Below are 21,469 nucleotides of genomic sequence, written 5' to 3' on the forward strand. Positions count from 1 at the left end.
TATAGTCTAGTCGATATTCTAACTTATCTAGATAGTATATTAACTATAATAATAGTTATAGAAGATTTAGCTTTAATCGATAAAGAACTTAGAACTTAGAAATATAAACGACTAGAAAAAGATATAAAAGGAAGTAAGAAGAAAGAAAGTAAGAAGAAAAGAAGTAAGAGACGCCTACTTATACTTCTTAAAATCCCGCCGGATTAATCTTAAATTAGCTTCGAAGAGTAACGGCGAGTACTATTATATATATAAACTCTCTTTATTTACTATCTTAACGATCTTAATTTACTCTCGATTTATTTAGCTTTACTATTCTAGGCGTATATACTACTTCTATAGCTAAAGATAAAAGATATATACTCGCTTTATATATCTCGATCGATATCGAAGATATAGATACTATAGATACTTATTCTAACGATAGAACTATCTAGGAAATAAAGTATTTAGAATATAGAAATACTATTTTATTCTCTACTATAAGACTAATAAAGGTACTTAACGTTCTTTAACGACGAATAAGACTATTCGACGGTCTAGATAGAGAAGGATATAATAAAATAGATACTCTACGTACTAAGTATTATAAAGACGTCGAGGATTATCTTTCGGTCTCGACTAGCGTCGTACGCTATCGTATAACCCCTAGAAAGTATATAGTCTGACGAGGCCTTAGGCCCCGTTGAAATAGGACAAGTCCTCCGTGAAATCATAGACTTCGAGGAACTGAACTTCGTCTTTAGACCAACTTTCCATTTCTTGCAAACGTGTTGAAATGCCGTGACCCTCGCTTACGGCGATGTAATACTATGTCTGTTGACATTGGATGGGACACCATCACGTCAGGGCTCGAGGGAGCTGCTTTGGCCGAGAAGATTCGAGCGTTTGTGGACGAGAAGTTCCAACAAGTCGCTCTGCCTCGCTTCATTTCGGCAGTCCACGTCCATTCCTTCGATTTTGGCTCTGCCTGTCCGGAGATCGAGATCAAGGACATTTGCGACCCCCTGCCGGATTTCTATGATGACGAAGAAGAGGTAGAAGAAGACGAAGAAGACGAAAAAGACGTGGACAAGACTGATAGTCATGGACCTACTACCACATCTGTCGACCATCCTGTCACAACATCCTACGATAGCCCTACTATAGACGCGGTCGTTTCGTCACGACCGCTCATCAGGCCACATCTGGCGAATATCCTCGTTGGTCGAGACCCTGTTGAGCTTCGACACCATGCGGCTGCAAGGGATCTTGTGGGTGGAAGCGCCGACCCTTCTGCGACCCCGTTCCCCCGATGCACCACCCCAGGTATTCCTGGAGGGACTTCTAACCTAAGCTACTTTCACTTTCCCGCCACGGGGCTGTCGGGAACGCACACTCCACTAGCTGCAGTGGCTAGTGGCACACAGTTCAGTCCTCGGCCATGGGCGTATGACACGGGTTCGACGCCTTTCCCGCCGCAGGAGACTCAACGGGCATCACCCGCGAACAAAAGTACCGGACGCGACCTTGCTGTGCAGGATGATCCTTCTACGCGACCATCCACTGCGAACAGCATCTCGTCCCCGCGTGAGTCAGTGTCTGGCTTCTCATCACCTCGGTTACAACACAGTGCGCATGATAAGGACAAGGATGAATCTGCAGTTGAGGATGACCGTTCACGTTCACTATCCCCATCAAAACTTCAAGGCAGGCAGCCAACAGACCTCCAAGTGGTGGCAAGGGTCAAATATTCCGGGGATGTGCGCATGACGCTAACCGCGGAGATTTTGCTCGACTATCCCATGCCTAGCTTTGTGGGTATCCCGGTCAAGTTGGCCATCACCGGAATGTCATTTGACGGCGTCGCCGTGGTAGCATGGGTGCAGAGGAAGATGCACTTTTGCTTTCTTGATGCCGGGGATGCTACTGCTCTGGTCGGAGAGAGCTTGGGAACCGATCAACATGACCCAAAAAGTGGCAAGGATGGTCCACGAAGCTCTTTCTCCGGCCCGCTCCGGGAGATCCAAGTGGAAAGTGAAATTGGCCGACAAGAAGACGGCAAACAAGCACTAAAGAATGTTGGCAAGGTTGAAAAGTTCGTGCTTGAGCAGGTTCGCAAGATCTTCGAGGAGGAGTTTGTCTTTCCCAGCTATTGGACCTTTTTGGTCTGACCTTCCTCTTTGTCAGAGGCTTCTACCAGACATGCTCGGACGTCAAGTTTCCTCGAGGCGTAGAATTCCCTGACATTCATTCGGCCTGGATCAAGGGCGATGCCTCTTACACTCAACCAGCACAGCAGTATCATTTCGGCAACGATAATCCAATGTCTAGGATGTCATACGGCAAGTTTGAGAGAATCCTAGGGTTTCTTATCAGACGGCCACGTCAGCCGCTACTTGTCGCTACGAATTATGAATAAGCGATGCGGTTGAGAGGCTCTTCCAAGAATCAGGCGCCTAAATCTTGATCATACGCGCCATCCTTCGGTCAGGTACACAACCAATGGCAGGACCCAAGACCCTGGAAATCTGGTACGACCAGCCTCGGTTCGTGTCGTGCCACGATCTTGTTTGCGCCGGGGCCAGGCATGCTGCCGAGTAACATGCTTCAGAGACCCTGGAACCGAAAACCATCATTTGACATCACGATTGTTTTCACACTGCACAAGGTAGAATCAGAAGACGTATTGGAGTGTGATGGCTTTCTTCATTCTCGACGTATCAGAACTGAAACCAGAACGACAACATGTTGGAAAACGGGTTCAGAATGACGTCGCGACTTGGCGGGGAAAACAACATAAAGAACCGTCGCAAGTCGTCTCCAATGCCCAGTTTCGTCTCTCCAGAACCCCCGTATCAACGCATAGAGTTTTGAAACCTTGTTCTTTGGCTAGCCCAGCTTGTGCTCAATATGAAGCGACTCAGTCGGTTTATTCAGCGGGTCAATTCGCGGTCTGGCTCGCGCTCGCCCGCGCCGGCTCCCGCTCAACATCCGGCCCCTCAACCAGCGGTCGCACCGCAGCCCCAGGCTCCTCCTGCTCAACAACCAATCGTGAATATTGCTTCGACTGGAGCAACTCTGAATATTGCGTTACAGAACCAGACTACATCCAACACGGTTTATGCGTACATCACCGGTCAAGCACTAGATAACAACAATGCCATTTTCCTACTTCAAGCTGACGGGAGGACCCCTTATTATCCCTCATCGCCTGCTTCAGTTGGCAGCAGCATTGGTGCGAACTGTGCTATCCCGCTAGGAGCCCCCGGAAACACTGTGACTGTGACAATCCCGCACATTGCCGGCGGGAGGATCTGGTTCTCGATCGATGCTCCCTTGACGTTCCTCCTCAACCCGGGGCCAGCACTGGTCGAACCGTCGGTCACCAACCCCTCGGACCCAAACATCAACATCAACTGGGGATTTGCGGAATTCACATTCAACACCGACCAACTCTACGCCAATATCAGCTATGTTGACTTTGTCGGCCCGCCTGTAGCGCTGACGCTGACGACTCAGGGCGGTGCCACGCAGCATGTGTCGGGGATGCCCAGTAACGGCCTCGACCAAGTCTGCAGCGGCCTACAGGCTCAACACGCCGCCGACGGCCAGGGCTGGGACCAACTGATTGTGACAAACGACGGGCGCAACCTCCGAGCTCTCTCGCCCAACCAGGGCATGGTGACCCACCCAAACCTGTTCGCTGGCTACTACGACAACTACGTGAACGAAGTCTGGTCTCGGTACTCGACCCAGCCACTGTTGGTCGATACACAGGCCTCGTATGGCACTGTGTCGGCTCAAGTGTCCTCATCGGGCGTCTTGACCGTTGGGGGGTCGCAGTTCAGCAAACCCTCGACGCGTGACATTTTCAGCTGCTCCACAGGACCATTCCAGACGGGCGCGAACGCCGAGACAAACGCAATCATCCCGCGTCTGGCGGCTGGGTTCAATCGATCGACCTTGCTCGTGTCAAACACCCTACCGGCCCCGCAGGACCTGTATTACAAGGACGCGGTTACCAACCACTACTCACGCATCGTACACCAAGCCAACCTCGATGGGAGGGGATATGCATTTCCTTACGACGACGTTCAGCCCTCAGGCGGCCCTGACCAGAGTGGTGAGGTTCATGCTGGCGATCCCCTGCTGTTCACCGTGACTGTCGGAGGGGGAAATGCCAGTGTGAACCCACCGAAGCGGGAGCTCTGATTCGGCGCACCGGATAGATTGCATGAGTGGACATCTTAGGGGGCTGATGAGCACGTCACTATGCACAGGATATATACATGGGATGGGCGGAGGACACCCTAGGTTCTGACGCATTTGCGTGATCAGGTTGCACCCATTCTTTGCGTTTTGATCATTACATGGTTGCGTCTTCGGGCATCCGGACAATCCTCAGTAAATGGTTGGATGACATAATGACTATGATGATAACGACCATGCGGCATCTATACGACGAATCGGATCTTCGGACAGGGTTTGAGAGCCTACTGACAGAGTCTGAATGGCTTTCCCCATCTGCGGCTCTCACTCTGGGCAAGACAGGACTGCGATGAGGGGATTTATTTTCCCTGTGGCTCTTGGCTGTTTTGTACGACTCGAGACGAGATATTGGCATATATAGGCGGGTATGGCTGGGTTTCTTTACATATAGACGACCGACTCGGAGGGGCGAGAGGAACATGAACCATGAATGGAAGGCTGGATATAATGTTACAGGCGGACATATACGAATTATTTGATATATAGTGGAGTAACAGACGCGACAGACATGTAGATTTCTTGACTTACAAACCTGTCGTTGGATTGGTGCTGCTTGGTCTCGCCTGGTCAGACCGCTATCTCACTCGAGTTTGGGCATGAGCCACAATACAGGAAGATGCATCATCCCCTGCTTGAGGTTGCCCGATGATTTTGCTCGGTTCTTAGTTTGCCCCCTCGCTTCCTTCCAGTCTGTATCAGCTACCCTCTTCTTTCACTTCTTTTCGCTGTTCTTTTCACTCGACCTGCATCTCTTCCTTTCCTCGCTGGTTCCCTTAATACACCATGTATCATGTGTGCCGTGAGCCCTATCATTCGTACCTGATGAAAAGTGATTGTAATGTAACGTAATATAATATAATGTAGTCACTCCCATCCATTCAATCACACCCGGATGGCCGCCTGACTTGCCCTCAGACCACCGACGACAGTGATTGACAAGATTGGGGAAATAATGTAGGATATCTATAACGGATATTCATTAGCGTTGCGTTGGTCCAGAACATCAATCAATGCACTGCTGGCCACTGATATCAGGCCATCCAAACCAATGGAATCAGGGATCGCAACAACAAGGAATCAGGATTCCAAACTCACCGTCAACAACTTTGCAATATTCATTTCATCCTCCTCGTCTCCGTCGCTGACCTGCACCAACGTGATCAGCTTCATGGCCGGCGGGCCCGTCGGCATCAACATCATGGCGAACCAGAGCATGGGGTCGGATCCGAGCAAGTTGGTCCGGGATGCAACGACATAGATCAGTGCGATCGAGGCGATTGGCCATACGACGAAGCGGATAATGAGAATGTAAGTGACCGTAAGCCACGGGAGGTGAGATTCGGGTTTGAACGGCTTTGTTTTCGATTTGCCTTTTGAGGCTGCCGGAGCATATGCAGATACGGACTCAGTACTGGGACCAGAGTTTGAGTTTGCTTCTGCATTCGTGTTTGTGTCGTTATGATTGCCGATCGAGGAATTGGAGGGAGTTGCATCATTCTCATCGCTGAATCGAACTCTGCCACCACCACCACCACTGCGACGACGGATGCCGTCATCGTCGCCCGACTGACTTACATCCGCATTCTCTTTCCTTCTCCGTTGCACCTCCTTCATCGAAGTATACAGCGATACACCAGCGACCAATACCGGCAGCGGGACAAACAAGCCGCCGATATTGTCGAGTGAGGAGGTGAGCCAGGCTGTGAAAATGCCGCCTTGTTCGGTATCGTTGAAAAACGCGCGGTGCAGCGGCGTGATCAGTCCAATGACGGTACCCAGAATAGCGCCCAACAGAGGCGCGTTGAAGAAATCCGAAATGAACAACAGCCACCATTTGGCAGTTGGGCCGAGACGCACCCATTGTCTGCGAGGCACGACGGACGGTCGACGACGGGTTTCGACCAGCTCAGTGGCGGACAGAATCGATGCCCGGCGCCGGTCTGACTGAATTGACGGCTTGCGGACAGAAGGGAAAAAGGAGTTCGGTTGGCCGAACGTGATGACCGAGGGTCGACGTTGGCTGTCTCGATCGAGAAGGGTGGTCAGCTCGTCTACAGATTGATGTTGCCGTCCAACATTGTCGTCGTCGACCTCACTGTTGATGTTGGCGTTCCCGGCGGCCGTGGTATCTGTTTCCTTCTCGTCGTCTTCATCGTCGTCATTTGGGTCCGGAGGATGCTCGGAATCGATCAGGCGCGGCCCAACTGCAAAGGTCAAACAGGAGGAAATGGTGGCAAAGACCAGAAAGTAGGACTTGGCCCGCTCGACGGCGGCCCGGGTCGTTTCGTCCGTCACTATCAAGGACCGCAGGATTCCTGTCTCGTCGAGCGCCGCGATCAGAAGTAGCGGGTAGCTCGTCGTGTTGTTAAACATCAGTGCCACGGTCGTCCAGTCCGGCATGCCCAGCCAGAGATGTGCCACAATACCCAGCACGAATGACACCAGGTGGCAGAGAATGGCCCAGATGAAGATGATGCCGTAGCGACTGGCTGACCCCGGGTGGAGCTCCGACCCGATCTTGACGATCAGCAGCGCTGGCAGGAACATGCGCACGCAAATTTTGGAGATGGCTTTGCTGTTGCTTTGGTTCAGAAGCTTCAAGTGGGCGGCCACCCCGCCGTAGAATATGACCAGGAGCACGCTGAGGCTTGCTTGGATGGCCGCCAGGAACGAGTCGAGAAGGCCCGTGGGAGCCATGGTTGGTTCAAATACTTGAAGGAACCCGATGACAATGGGAATTGAGAGAGTACTATACTGGACGTATGGACGACTGACTGAATTTGTAGTCTTCTAGGGGTATTAGAGCTGCTTAAGCTGGGGGTTAAGCAGGGCCTTTTGTTTGAGCGACGGAAAGGTATGTCGTTAGCTCTGATGAGCATGCATGGTGCTGGTGTGGTGTTGTATAGCTATCAGGATAACGTTTTGCGGTACAGTAAGTCAGTGTTTGAAATTGAACACCAGGAATCAACTACTTGACCGATATCTGCAGGCGCACAGGCCAAAAGCAATCCAACACGGCAGTGATAAAGAGGGGCTGGCAGCTCCCTGCCATTCTCAGTTCATCACAATATGTCTGAGGCTGATGGCGACGAGGCGCGTCCCTGGTTCAGAGGTCGATTCAACTAACCTGGTTTGGGAAGGAGATAAGTTCATGATCTTGCTGAATATGCGCCCGAGGAAATATCAACCGAAAGCCAGGGGCATTATTACAGTACTTGCCGATGTGTACTGGCAGAGATTCTCATCAGCCGCTTATTACAGGGGCAATGGCGTTATCCAATTCCAGGCGGAACTTGAATGGTGCGGGAGTCAAACAGATCTGCTCCCGGCCATATTGGATCTTGGATGCAGTGGGTGATGAAATCGTGGGTATTAGATTGCGACTAAAGTAGGCGATAAGGACGAATCGCCCGACCGCTTCCACAAAATGGCCAAAGTCAAAAGAACAAAAACTGCCGAGAACGTGAACGTGTTGGACGTTACGCCATCGGTGGTTGGTCAATTCGCAATCTCGGCAGACACTGTGTGCGGCTTAGTTTACTGCCACCGTAAAAGTGGTCGAGCGGCTCGTGGATGGCGCGATTCCATGCAGCTGGCACACCATAGTTAGATGGTACGTAGCTGGGATAGCCTTGAGATACAGTTTGAACTGGGGGCATTCAAGGTAGAAAAAAGACGGAAGTAAAAGTAAACGCTTGCTCGTTGTATTGAAGCTGATCTAAAAGTCTTGATGGTCGTTCTAATGCGTCTGCGTCATCTGCCGTCGACTCGACTGCTCAAGTCTTGTCCAGAACTCGCATCTATTTGGCTCCGTGAACAAACACACGCTCCTCAACAGGCTTGAATGTCTTGTCACCAGGCTGCCCAGCAGGGGTGCCAAAGACAAGCTGAGCCTTGAGGCTCCAGTGTCCGGGAACGTTCCATCTGGACGCAATCTTGTCGTCGATCAAGGGGTTGTAGTGCTGCAAGTTGGCACCGAAACCTTCCTTCTCAAGAGCAGTCCACACTAGGAAATACAGTGTTAGTACCATGGCATACGAATCGTAGGTCGGGCAAATCGTATACTTACAGACATACTGGTGCATAGCATTGGTGTGCTCGCTCCATTGAGGGAACTTGTCGGCATACAGCGGGTAAGTCTCCTGCAGCTTCAAGACGTCCTTGGGGTCTTCGTAGAACAGAATGGTGCCGTAGCCGGCCTTGAAGCCGTTCAGGCGCTGCTCGGATTGAGGCCAAGCTTCGGCCGGGGCGACCGCCTTGACGGCTGGCTTGACGATTTCCTCCCACAGGTGGGTGTGCTCGTCACCCAACAGCACAACAACTCTGGTGGATTGCGAGTTGAAGGAGCTGGGCACGTGCAGGATGGCCTCTTTGACAATCTCGTGGATTCGGGAGTCTGGCACGGGCGACTCGTGCTTCAGCGCATAGTAAGTGCGGCGGGACTTGACGGCATCAAGGAAGATGTTAGCCATTTTGGATGTGGTGGACGAGTAGAGACGGGTGTGAATTGGTGATGGTTTTGTTGTTGGTTTGGGAGAGCGTTTATGCAGGAGATTAGTCTTAGTCGATGGTAGCAGGCGTGATGTTGGTGAAACAGAGGTAGGAACGATCCGGGCGGTCGGATTTATATATCGAAGTGGGATGCCAGACACACGCATGGCGGGTCACTGTCACGTTTCTCGGCCGGGTCAATTGCTCGACAGGGGAATTTCCTGATCGACAGGAGAAACACACGTAGTGGAGGATGGTGCAACAAGTAGGAAACAAGACGCCAACTGGAAGGGAAGCGAATGGAGGAAACGGGTTCAAGTTCTGCTGGTGCTTTAGAATGGCATCGAAACATGCGACTTTGCTGAACAACGAGGCTGGAAGAATTCCGCGCGCGAGGCCGTGGATGACTGATGATGTGGTAAGCAGCACAGTCCTCGCTCCACTCAAAACCACAAAATCTACAATGTTGTAGAGCCTTCGTTGGGGCTGGTCGTGGTGTGATAGGCTGAGAGGGTTGAGCCACATGGTGGGGCAGCCGACAAGAGATAATCGGATGAGGCTGATCGTGGCTGATGTGGCTGCCAAGCTGGTGACGTGGCTGAAGCTCATAATTGCAAGCTACTAGTCAGGTGCTAGTAGGCTGCCAGAGGCTCCATCGACCACCGGGTATATCACCGGCAGCATCAACACTACGCTACCCCCTCTCCAAGGTACAGTATATGGATAGCTAACCCTTGCTCATGATGCGGTCTCTTATACAGTTGCGGAATACAAATGCCAGTTCCTCCCATGATCTACCCAGCCGCTCGTCTGAGGCTGCTATTGCAGTCAGTCTGGACGGATGTCGGCCTCCGTCCTCTTCATAGTTCTCCATGAGATCATGTTCAAGTTTTTGATGTCATCCCGCCATCATGACAAGATGCATCCAGCTTACTACCTTGGTACTTGGAGAACTTTGGCTACAATGTGCCTTCCGTGCATACCTCAAGGTAGTATCAAGATACCCTCCTAGCAGGCAAGTGGGCAGGCGCGAACAATGCAGCGGCAGGTGCAGCGGTCTGTCAAGGTAAGGTACATTTAGGTAGTACACGATTCCCCCTCCTCGCAGTTCCTTACCATTGCATGACATCCCATCATCTTCCATCTCCAAGTTCATTGCGAACGTCCCTTTGCAGCTGTACTACGTGCACCAACCGCATCAACCTGCACAATGCAATCACCAAATCGTCTACTCGCACTTCGCCGCCTGCCTGTGACGGTGGCCACACGTTCACCATGTTCCATCCGCATCCGCACCTTCACCTTCGCAACTCCCCTGCGAACGGGAGGCCCAACATCAGGCCCTTCCAATGACTTGCACAAGAACAAAGGTGAGATCTACCCCTCGAGCGAGGGAGCAAGCCAAAAACAGACGCAAGAGGGCGGGCCTCTGATCGAGACTCCACAATAACATTTTGCTATGGCCTAGTAGACGACAAATCCAAACCCATGCCGGAACACCCCGACAATGACGACACATTCGCCAACAAGGTCGAGACCAAGATCGGAGAGGCCAGCGATATCTCGGTGGACAAGAGCGACCCGGCGAAGATGGCCGATCAGGCGGAGAAAATGATGCCCGGTGGCGGCGGCAGTAACAGCAGCAGCAGTGATGACAATTTGGATCCGGATCCTCAGCAAAACAAGACTTTTGCCCAGGACAAATGAGTCCTAGAACCAGAGTCCAATAATGGCGGTCGCCAGAGTATGTACAACAGCAAAAACAAAAACGACAGTAGTGTGCATTCAGTGAGATGCAAAACAATTATATTGAATCTTGAAACTAAAAGGTTAAAAGCATGCCCGGTTTTCGTGAATGGCGTGCAACTTGCACCGGGTGCAGTGGGATGGGAAGCAATGCCTGGGAACGAGAACTTGAAGGTCCCCACAAAAAGCCCTCTCAGGCTGTAGGCCGGAAATGAAATGCCAGTGACAACTTGAAGGCTCCAATGCATGGTAGCATAATACCTAGCGAACACTCGGAGTATGGATGGAAACTGCAGAGTGACTACAGTAGCTGTAGCTCTCTCCATCCTACCACTTGAGATGATTGAGAAGAAAAAACACCAATATGTCAAACGACACTCGAGTTCTGTTCCTGAAGTTAAAGAGGAATCCACGAAACAGAATTGTCGAGCTTATCCAGGTATGGTACGATATGCAACTACTACTAGTACCAGTCGAATGGTTGGCCGAATCACAGAGTCGGAGCTGGAGTCATGTTATTCTTTTTATCCTACGACATGTTGCCGTTGATGGGTCGGGATCTCAGGGCAGAGAGATGTCCAGCTGGAGAGATGTCAAGGTGGAGAGATGTCAAAGCAGAGAGAGGTCAAGATAGTTATTGTTTGTACGCCTGATCTGATCCAAGATACCTTACTATTACAGCGGTCACCATTCAGCCGAGCCGCTCGCTGGCAGCAACCACAAGATTACCGGGTATCACGAGGTTTCTGAACTAAGTCAGCTTCAACGTCCTCAGAATAACATCCCTCAACACCCCCGGTGTTGAATGTCTGCTCGGCTCAAACTTTCTAGCTCGCCAAACTACAATCCCATCCGGCCGAACAAATACGGCGCCAGTATGTTCGACGCCGCGAAGAGATGCCCATTTGCCATCGATGTCTCGCCATAATGTATGCTCACTGGCACTCTCATCAGCACTCTCATCACCGGCAGGCCAGTCTTTAGGTCCATTCGACTCCGCAATTTCGACGAGGGTAACTAGGCCGTCGAGCCCGGAGCTGTGGTCAATCTGGTTCTGCCACAACTCTGGCGCCGAGGTGATGAATATGAATCCATCGTATCTGACCAGATCCCTCGTCGAGACCCTTTGTTTCATTTCATCCCTTTGCGATGGCTGGATCCGTTTCAGCCAGACATGAGGTAAATGATGCCCTGGGATAGTAGAGGGATGATACCGGAGCATGTCGAGATTTCCCTCTTCATCAAGCTGGCCATCATGGTTCGTCGCTTGACCTTCTCCGTCCAGGTCGAGACTAGGATAGAACCAGCCGATCTCCGCGCCGAGGGCGTGGAATTCGCCGTCCAGGATCTTCTGGGCTTGCTGGACGGCTTCGCGACGAGCCTGGCCTTCACCACCCTCTTCTGTGCTCGCAGGATCAAAAAATGAGTCCATCGCGGCAATATTGTCCGCTTCACTGTTCCCCGGAGAAAGACCTAATGCTCTGTCCATGACGAGCGAGTGAGCGCGTAAATTATGTAGTGATGTGGTCCGGACGCGTTGGCCGATGGGTCTGCGTTCGACGTCGTATGTGTCGAGAAGGGCGTCGAGATTGATGGGGTTCTCCAACTTTGCATTTGTGTTTGTGTTCGGGTTCTGTTTCCCAGTGGAACCATGTAAAGCCGGTGGAAGGCCGTTGATGGCAAAGTTCAACTTCCACACGAGGTTGTGCACGTCTTGAATCCCCGTGTTCAGACCTAATGCGCCCCACGGAGGAATTCGATGTGCAGCGTCTCCAACTAAGAACACCCGTCCTTGGGACGACTCTGGTCCTTTGCTCCGGTATTGTTTGGCGCAGAGCGCATTCACGTACCAATGGCTGATGGAGAGAAGCTCCGTCTGCTGCTTCAGTCCGGGGATCTGTAACGTGTCGTGCATGCGTTGCAGCATGGCATCTTCGTCGAAGCGTTTGGGGTCGGTGGGGTTCAAAGCACAGGCGAACAGCCATTCTTCGCTGGTCGGATCCAAAGGGTATGGGCCCAAATGGTACAAATACCCGCTGCCGATACTCCCTCCCAATTTGGGGTTGATGAACCAGGTGATGAAGTTTCGAATGTCTGGATGATGCTGCGATATCGGGGCGCGGACGTGTGCTGACACCATGTCGATGATGTCGCGCTCGCCTTCCCAGCCAATCCCAAGGTCATCGGTCAATCTGCGGCCACCGTCGGCGGCAATGCAGTATTTGACACGAATTGTCTCGCGTGACAGTTGACCCTTGCGCTGGTACGTGACAGCAACGTGGTCAATATGTTCTTCCACCTTGACGACTTCTGTATTGTACAAGATCCCATCAGGGTTGAGTTCCAACGCCCGTTTCTGCAGGATCGGTTCGAGTCGGATTTGTGGCAATGTGGTATACGAACAAGGAGAGACTTGGTCATATTCTTTCTGGTATATGCCTCCTCCCCAGGCGTTGCGGCTGACAATCTCTTTGCCATTAGGTCCGAAACTCGTATACCATGCCGTCTGGCCATCGATGGTTTTAGGTGCTCGCTGTTCGATGACATCCTTCTCGATTCCCATGAGGCGGAAGATTTCAAGGGTCCGATGGTTGTACCCACATGCTTTCGGATGGATCGACGTCGAAGGGTATCTTTCGAATAGGACGTGGGGGATCTTGCAGAGCGACAACAGTATGGATGCGGCTAAGCCTGTCGGGCCTCCTCCAACAATAGCTACGGCAGGAGCCGTAGCAGACATTGATGTCTTTTGATAAATCATGAGTTGCTCTTCTCACCTTTAGAAATGAATGGTATTCTGTTAGTCCATGCATGGGTCACTGCACACTGAGAGCCACGACGGCCAGATGTACCTGCAAAGCCGTCAAGTCCTCCTCCACCGGAAGGAAGCTGGTTTCGTACAAAATCCAAACTTTGGGCTCCCGAAAGCTTGAATTGGCATATCATCCAGGCAACGGCAAGAACGACTATTCAGGTATTTGTTGGTGTGTTTGCCAACCACAGCCGTGAGCTTAGACAACTTATGGCCTTTCTTGAATCGGCTCCTCGTGTTGTTTGGTTGGGGTCCCGCACAGGAATCCATAAGGGTCGCCCCGCAGGCACCACGTTGGTCCGGGGAAAAATCGTGGGGCACGGACTTCGACCGCTGCCATTCGATGAATCTCGAAAGGACCAAGCCGCTTTGCCATATCCACTTGACGTGGTGCTGCGAGGGCACCGGCCCTCACGCCGACCGGAATCCTTTCCCTTCTGCGGTGGTAATTCCTATAAAATGCCTCCAGAAGCATGACAGAAGTGATTTGCAAGCGCGGTCGACAGGATGCTGAACCGGCTACTTCTGTCGGAAGATATCCTGCCCCGATATCTCCCCGCCGGATCTGAACCGAGTCCTCATCGTCCCGCGCTACAACACAAATTCGGAGTCTGTCAACGATCACTCCTGTTTCGGTCAAGCCACTCCCCCAATCCAGATGGCCAGAATGTCAAGCATGTTATGCGAAATGCCCCACTGCGAAGATATCATCTGCAGAATCATCTGAAGCGTCAGCAGAGAATATCGTAGGTTCCGCGTCTTTGTCCTTCCATTCATATTAAAATCGCCCATCACAAAACGATAACTATCCGAAGACTCCAGACTTGACCTTGCGAATGTTTTTAGTCCTGGGTGCTGGCCGGGCTCTTGCTTGTCCCAGACGGCGTCCCAGTCGGGAGTATCCGGAGTGGTCACCGTGGGTTGGCCGTACTTGGAGTAAGCACAAAAGATAGTTGCAGCAGCGAAGATGGACGCCGGCAAATGGGTCGGATATGCGCGGCCAAGCGTCATCCCTTCGGCAAGGTCTTGAATAGCTGCGGCATGGAGCAGTGCTCGTCGCGCATCAGGTGTGTTTGTCCATCCGTTGAGATCAACGGGATTGGGGAGACGACGTCCCGCGGAAAACAGGTCTTGTGAGATGCCAAAGTTGGTGCATAATCGCTGACACAGCAACACACTGTCCGTGGCTATGTCGAGGCAGAACGTATGCCATCGCAGTAAGAGTTCCTTACTCTCAAGCGTCATACTGGGAGGACTGAGATATATCCTCCGCAAACGTTGCGAGGCGTCGATGATCTGAGAAATTGGTGGAAGGCCCAACGCCGCCCCTTGTGCATCGCCATGCTCAGATAAGATTGCCTGGAAGCCTTCCAAAAGTACAATGAGTGACAGTTGCGAATCACCAGGTACCGGAACAGCAGTGGGATAAAAGACGGAAAGAAAGGTTTCCCGAAAGGTACTCGATGGTTTCCACGAATGACTCATCTGTTCGATCCAGTCGTCCGCGTTCCGTGCTTGAAAGGCCGCATCGTTGCCGGAGAACGCCAGTGGGTTTGTGACATGCTTGCCCACTGGCGATGCTCCTGCATATCTTGCAAGCTGAGCGTCAATGATGTAAAGACCGAGAACCGTTCGTCTCTGGATCTCCGAGTCCACCCACATCTTCCACTTTTGATTTTTTTCTTCTTTGCTTGCCGAGACCTGTGGCAGTTCGCTCAAGTGAAATTCCTCCAGGTCAAACATGCCGAACTGTCGAGCCCAGGCAAAGGCCAGGCCATGAAGTGACTGGCACAGGGTGCGCAACCGCCTGGATCGAGAGAGCATGGCATATGTCTGTCCAAGCAACGCTGTTGTCACAATCTGTTCTGCATGGGACCTGAAAGGTGCCAGTTTGCCTTCGAAAACGTCGCCCCACGAAGTTGCTGCAGCAGTCTGAGCCAGTCTCCACAGGAACTCGCCCTTGGAGATGGCCTCGCTGGAGCCGAAGAAGAGAGAACCGAGGGCCACCATGTTGAGCAGCAAGAAGGGACCGCACTCCCTGAGTTCGAATGTATGTTCGTGCAGAATGGGGAACGTCGTATTGAAACGAACGAAAAATTGGTGAAGACAGGCATCCAAGAAAGCCGACGTGATGCCTCGAGCGGAGATTTCCCGAGTGACATTGGAGGACTGCAACACAAAATGTCAGAATGGAGTTGCTGAAGGTAAGGGTTGTTGTTACCTACCATGTCAGTTATCATGGCCCCGACCTGTTGAACAGCATGGGGACTTCCGTCATGTACAGGCGGGGCAAGGTGGTTGTCGCCTGGAAAGTTTCCCGTATTCTTACTGCCAGGCAATGAAGGCGTGGAGGAGATATCTGTCGGCAGCGAGGTCGGCCAGCCAGCGGGTGTTGACAAGAGATACTGAAAGAAATCCTCCGTCTCGGCAAAGAAGGGGCCGTTGTTGAATCCCAAAGATGACATGTCCGGATTGGAAGCAGGCGGATAGAGTTCCGTTCGCGCCTGAGAAGTTGTTGATCGGTGGCCTACTGAGGAGGCGCTGTTGTTGATATCTGGCGACTGAGGCGCACTCGACTGGGACCCGGGGGCAGAGAATCTCACTGCTGGAGGAGCCGTAGATCGTGCCTTGGGAGCGTGGACCCTCTCGTGGCGGAGAAGGCTATCATGCCTCGCGAACGCTCTGTCGCATTTATCGCACGTATAGGGGCGAAGGCCGGTATGGATCCTTTCGTGGCGAACTAGATGTTCTCGTTTATGATACGTGTTTGGACAGAACTGGCAGTGGAGGACTTGTCGTCGTCTTCGCGGGATCGATGTTGCCGCGGCCGGTATGATCGGATTGTGGTCCATTTTGACATGTCGTTGAAGGAGTGGCCTCAAGGAAACGATGTGCTTTGTGTACGGGACGCCGGCTGACGAGAAGATGGCAGGACGCGGTGGAACTCGGTCGATATCATGGTAAATAGACTTTTTGCGTGCCGTTGCCGTTGGGCTTTTGTTGAGTCGCTGGATAAAAGAAAGTCCGGCCCGTCCGGGGAAGTCGCGGGGAAGGATCTGCCGATGGCATGTGAAGAAGAAGGCCCGATTACTACTAGTACTAGTAGTACCTAGAGCAGATGTGGAAACATGCTGACTCATCCGTCTCGCTTCTCACAATTTTCCCGTTCCGAGTCCTTGATGTCGACAGCCTGGCGCTTAATAAACCCCCTTACAAATGTCGGCCTCTCCGGCAAAGTCCCCAACAGTCTCCACGCTTCTTCAGTTGATAGAAGACTACCATGCATTCAATCCAGGTGGTGTCCAAATTCTTCCTTACCCGACAGCTGTAGAATTCAGCAAGCAAGTCAGCCGGGGGAGACCATGCGTATACCAGCTAAGCAAGAGCGAAGAAGCAGAGACAATCCGCTCTTGCCCTGCCTTTTCCTGGACGAAAGACGCTCTGTGTCAAAAGGTGAAGCAGGATGTCGAGGTAGCCGTGACCCCCGACGGGCGGGCTGATTCCCTGTATCGCTTACCACATCCATCGACAACTGGAACCTGTGCTGGCAATAACGATCAGCCAGAGCAATCTGAGCAACAGGACGGAAATGAGCAGTACGAGGATGTTTTTGTCCAGCCAGCGACTGTTTCAATGCCATTGTCTTCTCTTCTCGACAAACTGTGCCAGTCCGAGTCACCGCCAGAATCACGGAACCACGGACATCACTCACCATCCACAGGGGAGCCGGTGTACTATCTGCAGTCGCAGAATAGCAATCTCACGACGACGCCTCTTTCGGCGTTGCATGCAGATGTACCGCCCTACATTCCCTTTTCAAAGCCCGGTCTAGGAGAACCTGAGGCTGTCAACATTTGGATGGGCAATGCCTCGTCCGTGACGAGCACCCACCGCGATCCGTATGAGAATCTTTATCTTGTGGTCAAAGGGAAGAAGCATTTCACCCTTTGGCCGCCTTGTGAGGAGCTGTGTCTGCATGGTGAGTTGGCGTGTTCCCTCGCAGCTGACGCTTTCATTCTCCGTTCAAAGGGTTTCGTGGCTGATGCGTGCTTGATGGTTGAAAACAGCTGAAAAGGTCCGCACTGCACATCATATTCTGGACACCAGCACTTCACCGCCCTCATTCAGAATCGTCCTCGATACGCGCACGCCAAAACACCCGCCGTCGGACCTTGACGAGGAAGTCGACGATCGCATTCCCTGGATCCCTATCGACCCTCTGAATCTACCCTCTCCAGATATTGTAGCTCGTCAATATCCATACTATAAATATTCGCACCCACTCACCGTTACGGTATCTGAACGTGAAATGTTGTATCTGCCTTCTGGATGGTTTCACCATGTGAGACAGGAATGTGGGACATGGAATGATGGGGAAGTGGCGCCCTGTATCGCTGTGAACTACTGGTTCGACATGGACTATGAAGGGGAAAAGTATGTTATGCGAGAGATGCTGGGAAGATTAGTAGAGATGGCAAGGGAAGAGGAAAGTACAGAAGACAGCAATGCAACGCCCTAGAACAGGGCTCTTTTTGAGTCGGAAAGTTCTATTTCAACTCATGGTGGTAACAACACCTTTTGAGGTGTTGAATCTAGCTCATTGGCATGGAACAGAGACCATGCCACCTAATGATTGTTCTGGGTCTCATTTCGGCTTGCAGGCAGTACCTCTCTGAAGGCTTGCAAGCACCATCGCATCAGCACGGTCATGTGCGTCGTCAACCGAAGCCGCCGTTCGTCACGGTTCATCATTCTAAAGCTTAGACTCGAGCTTCTTCAGAATGTCCGGGAATTCGTTCCAGTCATACATGACAGCGGCAGCATTGCATTGCTCGGTCAGCAGCTTGGCCATCTGCTCCATCTTCTCCTTTCCTTCCTCAACTCCGTAGACGCCGACATATGCGATCAGAGGGATACCAGCCCGCATGGCAGCGGTGGCACCACTCTTGCTGTCTTCGACGGTGATGCATTCCTCCGGCTTGACACCCAGTTGTTCGCAGGCATACAAGTAGATCTTTGGGTCGGGTTTGCTGGATGGCGGGTTGAGAGAGGTCGCAGCGCTGTAGACATGCTCGTCCGGGAAGTACTTGTCGATACCAACCTTCTTCAGCGAGGCAACGACACGGGGCTTGGCAGAGGTGCTGACGACAGCCATGGGGTAACCCTCCTTCTTCAAGCGTTCCAACTGCTCAGGTACACCGGGGCAAGGCTCAGCCTTGGCAGACAGTTTGGCAATGACGGCGTTGAGCTCACGACCGACATATTCCTCCATTTCTTCTTGGGACAACTGGAAGTTGTGTTTCTTTTGCAGTCCGACTAGCATGCCACGGAAGTTCTGGCCGACGAAGTCTTCCAGCAGAGAATCGACGGTGTAACGCTCGGGGACGCCATGTTTCTCCAGGACTTCGTTGGTGAGATCGGCGCAGGCTTCAAAGGCGAGACGCTCAGAGAGAACGAGAGTGTTGTCGCAGTCGAGGAGGACGTACTTGACCTGGAGTTCACAAGCTTTGTCAGTATCATGGCCTTTCTTGGTTTGGGGTTTCCGCGTGAACGAGCGGTCAAGGGGTGCTGTATTGTCGCGAGAGGGGGAGGGGCAGCATAAGTGGAGAGTTGACATCAGATAACAGGTCTTACTTTCGGCATATTGACGACTGTGTTCTTGAAGAACGAGAAGAGACAGACGTAGATAGAAATCTATAGCTGTGTCGCGACGAAGAAGAAGTGGTAAGAGTGAAAAGAGACGGAGTTGTTGACAAGCAAGCAAGCGGTGGGATGGAGACCAAAAGAGACGAAGATCAAACCGGGAGAAAGAAACAAGTTAGCTAAATAAGTTGGGCAGAAACCCGGGGAAGGGGAAGATGCCGTGCGCCAATCAGAAGCCTAGAGGTTCCGGTACTATCGCCTAGTGTCACGCCTCACGCACATTTAGTCGCAGTTAATCAGCCACAGGGAATGTGACAGTCACCACAGACGTCATTGGTAGTGACATGCCAGTGTCACGCAGCAGGGTCCCTTATCTCCACGTGACAGTGATATCGGATATTCTCCGGGTGACACTTCAAGTCTGGGGAGGCTCAGGCACGACATACAACGACATACAACGACATACAACGACATACAACGACATACAACGACATACGACGACATACAACGACATACAACGACATACAACGACATACAACGACATACAACATACAGTCCTGCATACCAGGAAGGCAGAAATAGACTTAGTAGTACGATACCGCCTCTGAAGTTGCAGACTACAAAGAATGGCTTGAAGGGGGAGAGCAACATAGCAATACTTTGGGCCCAGCTCATCTGTTTCCGAGAGGTATTGATCTGCTGCTGCAGGTTATGTAAACACCTGTCGTTCATAAGCCTGAAGTTCCCGACACAAATAAGACCCAAGATGCGGAATTTCAAACATTGTACTCCTTTCCAGCTTGCGGCTGGTCTTATTGGTCGGCGGTGAGTCTCCAGTGTGAGGCCCGCTCCGCGAGCGGCCTCCTTCTTTCCACGCAGCCGTTTTCCACGTGCTTTCTCATCTGGAGACGGTCTTTGGTCTTTGAAGGTTCATCGTCTCTGATTTGTGGAGTTTGGCCGAAGGATGGGACAGCAAGCACGCTGCCCGAGAGGCCCGAGAACGGTAACCGGGTGCTGGAAACAGACATCAGCACCGGTCTCGAAGCAAACCGCTGTGGTCCGAGGTGACCTACTCCAGAGAGCAGACGCGGCGGCAGCATTCCGACGGCAAGCCCCTTGGACAATAGACCGAACCAGGCCATCTCACTGAGGCAGAATCCGCAGGTCATGAGCACTTTTCAATAACCCCTCCTCCCACCCCGGCCACCTCCACCTCGGTATCCCGAGTCTGGTAACTTCTCGCCTCTCCTCCACTCACCGCTGGGAATACTAGCAGGAGGGCCGAAATCACCTGCACGAGACCCTGCGTAGCCATTATGCGCGCCGCCTCTGCCCAATCCATACCCACCACCTCTCACTCTGCCATACCCATTCTCCCTCGGTCCACCACCCCCTCGTGCGCCGACACTCCCTCGACCGACGACGGTGCCGTCGCTGAGCGGCGGGAAAACAGCACAATCAATGAAATCGCCAATAACAAATCTCAAGTCCTCGAGAGTCTTGTCCGCATCATCGCCCTCGAGTGTAAATGGCGCAGAAGCCTTGCCGTCTCTATCGCCGTTGGCGGAATCGGACTCCGGCGCCGATATAAACACACTGCCCATCTCTTTACTAAGATACCGCGCTCGTCCTTCAGTCTCTAGTCGACCTCCTCCGCCTCGACTAGCGTGGAGATCAGGATAGACTAGACGGAAGCTCAGTCGCGTGCCGATGCTCGGATCGGGGACGATGCTGGGCAGTGCCTGGGTCAACAGATGCGCCAGCTCTCTTAGTGTGCAGTTCATCCATGTGTATATCTGTAAATGGGCGGGGAGGTGGGGTCGAGGATTTGAGGGCGTCGGAACAGGAAAGTCCGTCAGACTGTGGAACGCGGATGATCGATAGCAGAAGTTGAGGAGGAAAGGCGTCGTTGTCTGTCGGTCGATGGTATTTTTAGGAGGCGGCGATGGTGAGCGAGACATTGCGACTTTAGGATGGGCTGTTTTGGCGCAAAGTAGGCTGTGGGATGTTATGTCGTGGTTGGTTTAGGTAGCGAGATACACCGAGTGATATTAATGCGATCTTGACATGATGGGGAAGCTATGGGCGTATGAGCGCTGAGTGTTATCCCTGTAAAACACCAGTGAGGAGCACGAAATCGGACAATTTCTGCGTAAAACACTGTTCAGTGAATTTTCACAACTGGTTCGAGCGAGGATGGTGCGAGTCTCCGCTCTTCAAATTGAGTGCATCAGAGTTGCGCCTCAGAACAACGATGCAACAACCTCGCGCGCGACCGCGAAATATGGAGCTTGGCTTAAAACTTCCCCACTCGGCTAGGACAGCCTTGCGGAAACCAAACCTCACTCAGCCTTGTTCTGACTTTCATCTACTGGGATATTGACACACCCTTGAATTTTGAACTTACATGCCTGGCGAAGTCCATGGCTGACAACAATGAGTTCAGGCAGGGTGATGTTGGCCAGCATCACAAAAGAGGCCGCGCTGACTGAGCTCAAAGAGAGCAATTTACTCCATTTCCTATTG

General features: G+C 52.1%; 10 protein-coding genes across 10 annotated transcripts; 4 read left to right on the forward strand and 6 right to left on the reverse strand.

Moving 5' to 3' along the window:
• Positions 1–812: 812 nt before the first annotated feature.
• HMPREF1120_05217 (uncharacterized protein) lies at positions 813–2,153 on the forward strand (the record flags this gene model as incomplete). Its single annotated transcript, XM_009159382.1, has 1 exon — positions 813–2,153. One exon carries the CDS (start codon positions 813–815, stop codon positions 2,151–2,153), a length of 1,341 nt encoding a protein of 446 aa, XP_009157630.1.
• A 739-nt stretch (positions 2,154–2,892) lies between these two features.
• HMPREF1120_05218 (uncharacterized protein) lies at positions 2,893–4,194 on the forward strand (the record flags this gene model as incomplete). Its single annotated transcript, XM_009159383.1, has 1 exon — positions 2,893–4,194. One exon carries the CDS (start codon positions 2,893–2,895, stop codon positions 4,192–4,194), a length of 1,302 nt encoding a protein of 433 aa, XP_009157631.1.
• A 488-nt stretch (positions 4,195–4,682) lies between these two features.
• HMPREF1120_05219 (uncharacterized protein) lies at positions 4,683–7,704 on the reverse strand. Its single transcript, XM_009159384.1, has 3 exons — positions 7,462–7,704; positions 5,347–7,378; positions 4,683–5,214 (listed from the first exon to the last, which is right to left on the reverse strand). Exons 2-3 carry the CDS (start codon positions 6,946–6,948, stop codon positions 5,134–5,136), a joined length of 1,683 nt encoding a protein of 560 aa, XP_009157632.1. The 5' UTR covers positions 6,949–7,378; positions 7,462–7,704; the 3' UTR covers positions 4,683–5,133.
• Positions 7,705–7,927: 223 nt separating this feature from the next.
• Positions 7,928–9,141, reverse strand: HMPREF1120_05220 (uncharacterized protein). Its single transcript, XM_009159385.1, has 2 exons — positions 8,321–9,141; positions 7,928–8,257 (listed from the first exon to the last, which is right to left on the reverse strand). The coding sequence occupies exons 1-2, from the start codon at positions 8,907–8,909 to the stop codon at positions 8,052–8,054; spliced, it is 795 nt and encodes a 264-aa protein (XP_009157633.1). The 5' UTR covers positions 8,910–9,141; the 3' UTR covers positions 7,928–8,051.
• Positions 9,142–9,432: 291 nt separating this feature from the next.
• Positions 9,433–11,458, forward strand: HMPREF1120_05221 (uncharacterized protein). Its single transcript, XM_009159386.1, has 2 exons — positions 9,433–10,112; positions 10,214–11,458. Exons 1-2 carry the CDS (start codon positions 9,953–9,955, stop codon positions 10,447–10,449), a joined length of 396 nt encoding a protein of 131 aa, XP_009157634.1. The 5' UTR covers positions 9,433–9,952; the 3' UTR covers positions 10,450–11,458.
• HMPREF1120_05222 (2,4-dichlorophenol 6-monooxygenase) lies at positions 11,240–13,228 on the reverse strand (the record flags this gene model as incomplete). The annotated part of the gene is made up of 1 exon (XM_009159387.1): positions 11,240–13,228. One exon carries the CDS (start codon positions 13,226–13,228, stop codon positions 11,240–11,242), a length of 1,989 nt encoding a protein of 662 aa, XP_009157635.1.
• A 708-nt stretch (positions 13,229–13,936) lies between these two features.
• Positions 13,937–16,152, reverse strand: HMPREF1120_05223 (uncharacterized protein; the record flags this gene model as incomplete). Its single annotated transcript, XM_009159388.1, has 2 exons — positions 13,937–15,469; positions 15,526–16,152. The coding sequence occupies 2 exons, from the start codon at positions 16,150–16,152 to the stop codon at positions 13,937–13,939; spliced, it is 2,160 nt and encodes a 719-aa protein (XP_009157636.1).
• Positions 16,153–16,455: 303 nt separating this feature from the next.
• Positions 16,456–18,284, forward strand: HMPREF1120_05224 (phospholipase A2). Its single transcript, XM_009159389.1, has 2 exons — positions 16,456–17,279; positions 17,368–18,284. Exons 1-2 carry the CDS (start codon positions 16,517–16,519, stop codon positions 17,817–17,819), a joined length of 1,215 nt encoding a protein of 404 aa, XP_009157637.1. The 5' UTR covers positions 16,456–16,516; the 3' UTR covers positions 17,820–18,284.
• HMPREF1120_05225 (phosphoglycolate phosphatase) lies at positions 17,801–19,153 on the reverse strand. Its single transcript, XM_009159390.1, has 2 exons — positions 18,935–19,153; positions 17,801–18,791 (listed from the first exon to the last, which is right to left on the reverse strand). Exons 1-2 carry the CDS (start codon positions 18,941–18,943, stop codon positions 18,054–18,056), a joined length of 747 nt encoding a protein of 248 aa, XP_009157638.1. The 5' UTR covers positions 18,944–19,153; the 3' UTR covers positions 17,801–18,053.
• A 327-nt stretch (positions 19,154–19,480) lies between these two features.
• HMPREF1120_05226 (uncharacterized protein) lies at positions 19,481–21,234 on the reverse strand. The gene has a single exon (XM_009159391.1). The coding sequence runs from the start codon at positions 20,902–20,904 to the stop codon at positions 20,122–20,124; it is 783 nt and encodes a 260-aa protein (XP_009157639.1). The 5' UTR covers positions 20,905–21,234; the 3' UTR covers positions 19,481–20,121.
• Between the last annotated feature and the right edge of the window lie 235 nt (positions 21,235–21,469).

The sequence above is a fragment of the Exophiala dermatitidis genome, assembly GCF_000230625.1.
Source record: "Exophiala dermatitidis NIH/UT8656 unplaced genomic scaffold supercont1.4, whole genome shotgun sequence".
Taxonomy (NCBI): Eukaryota; Fungi; Ascomycota; class Eurotiomycetes; order Chaetothyriales; family Herpotrichiellaceae; genus Exophiala; species Exophiala dermatitidis.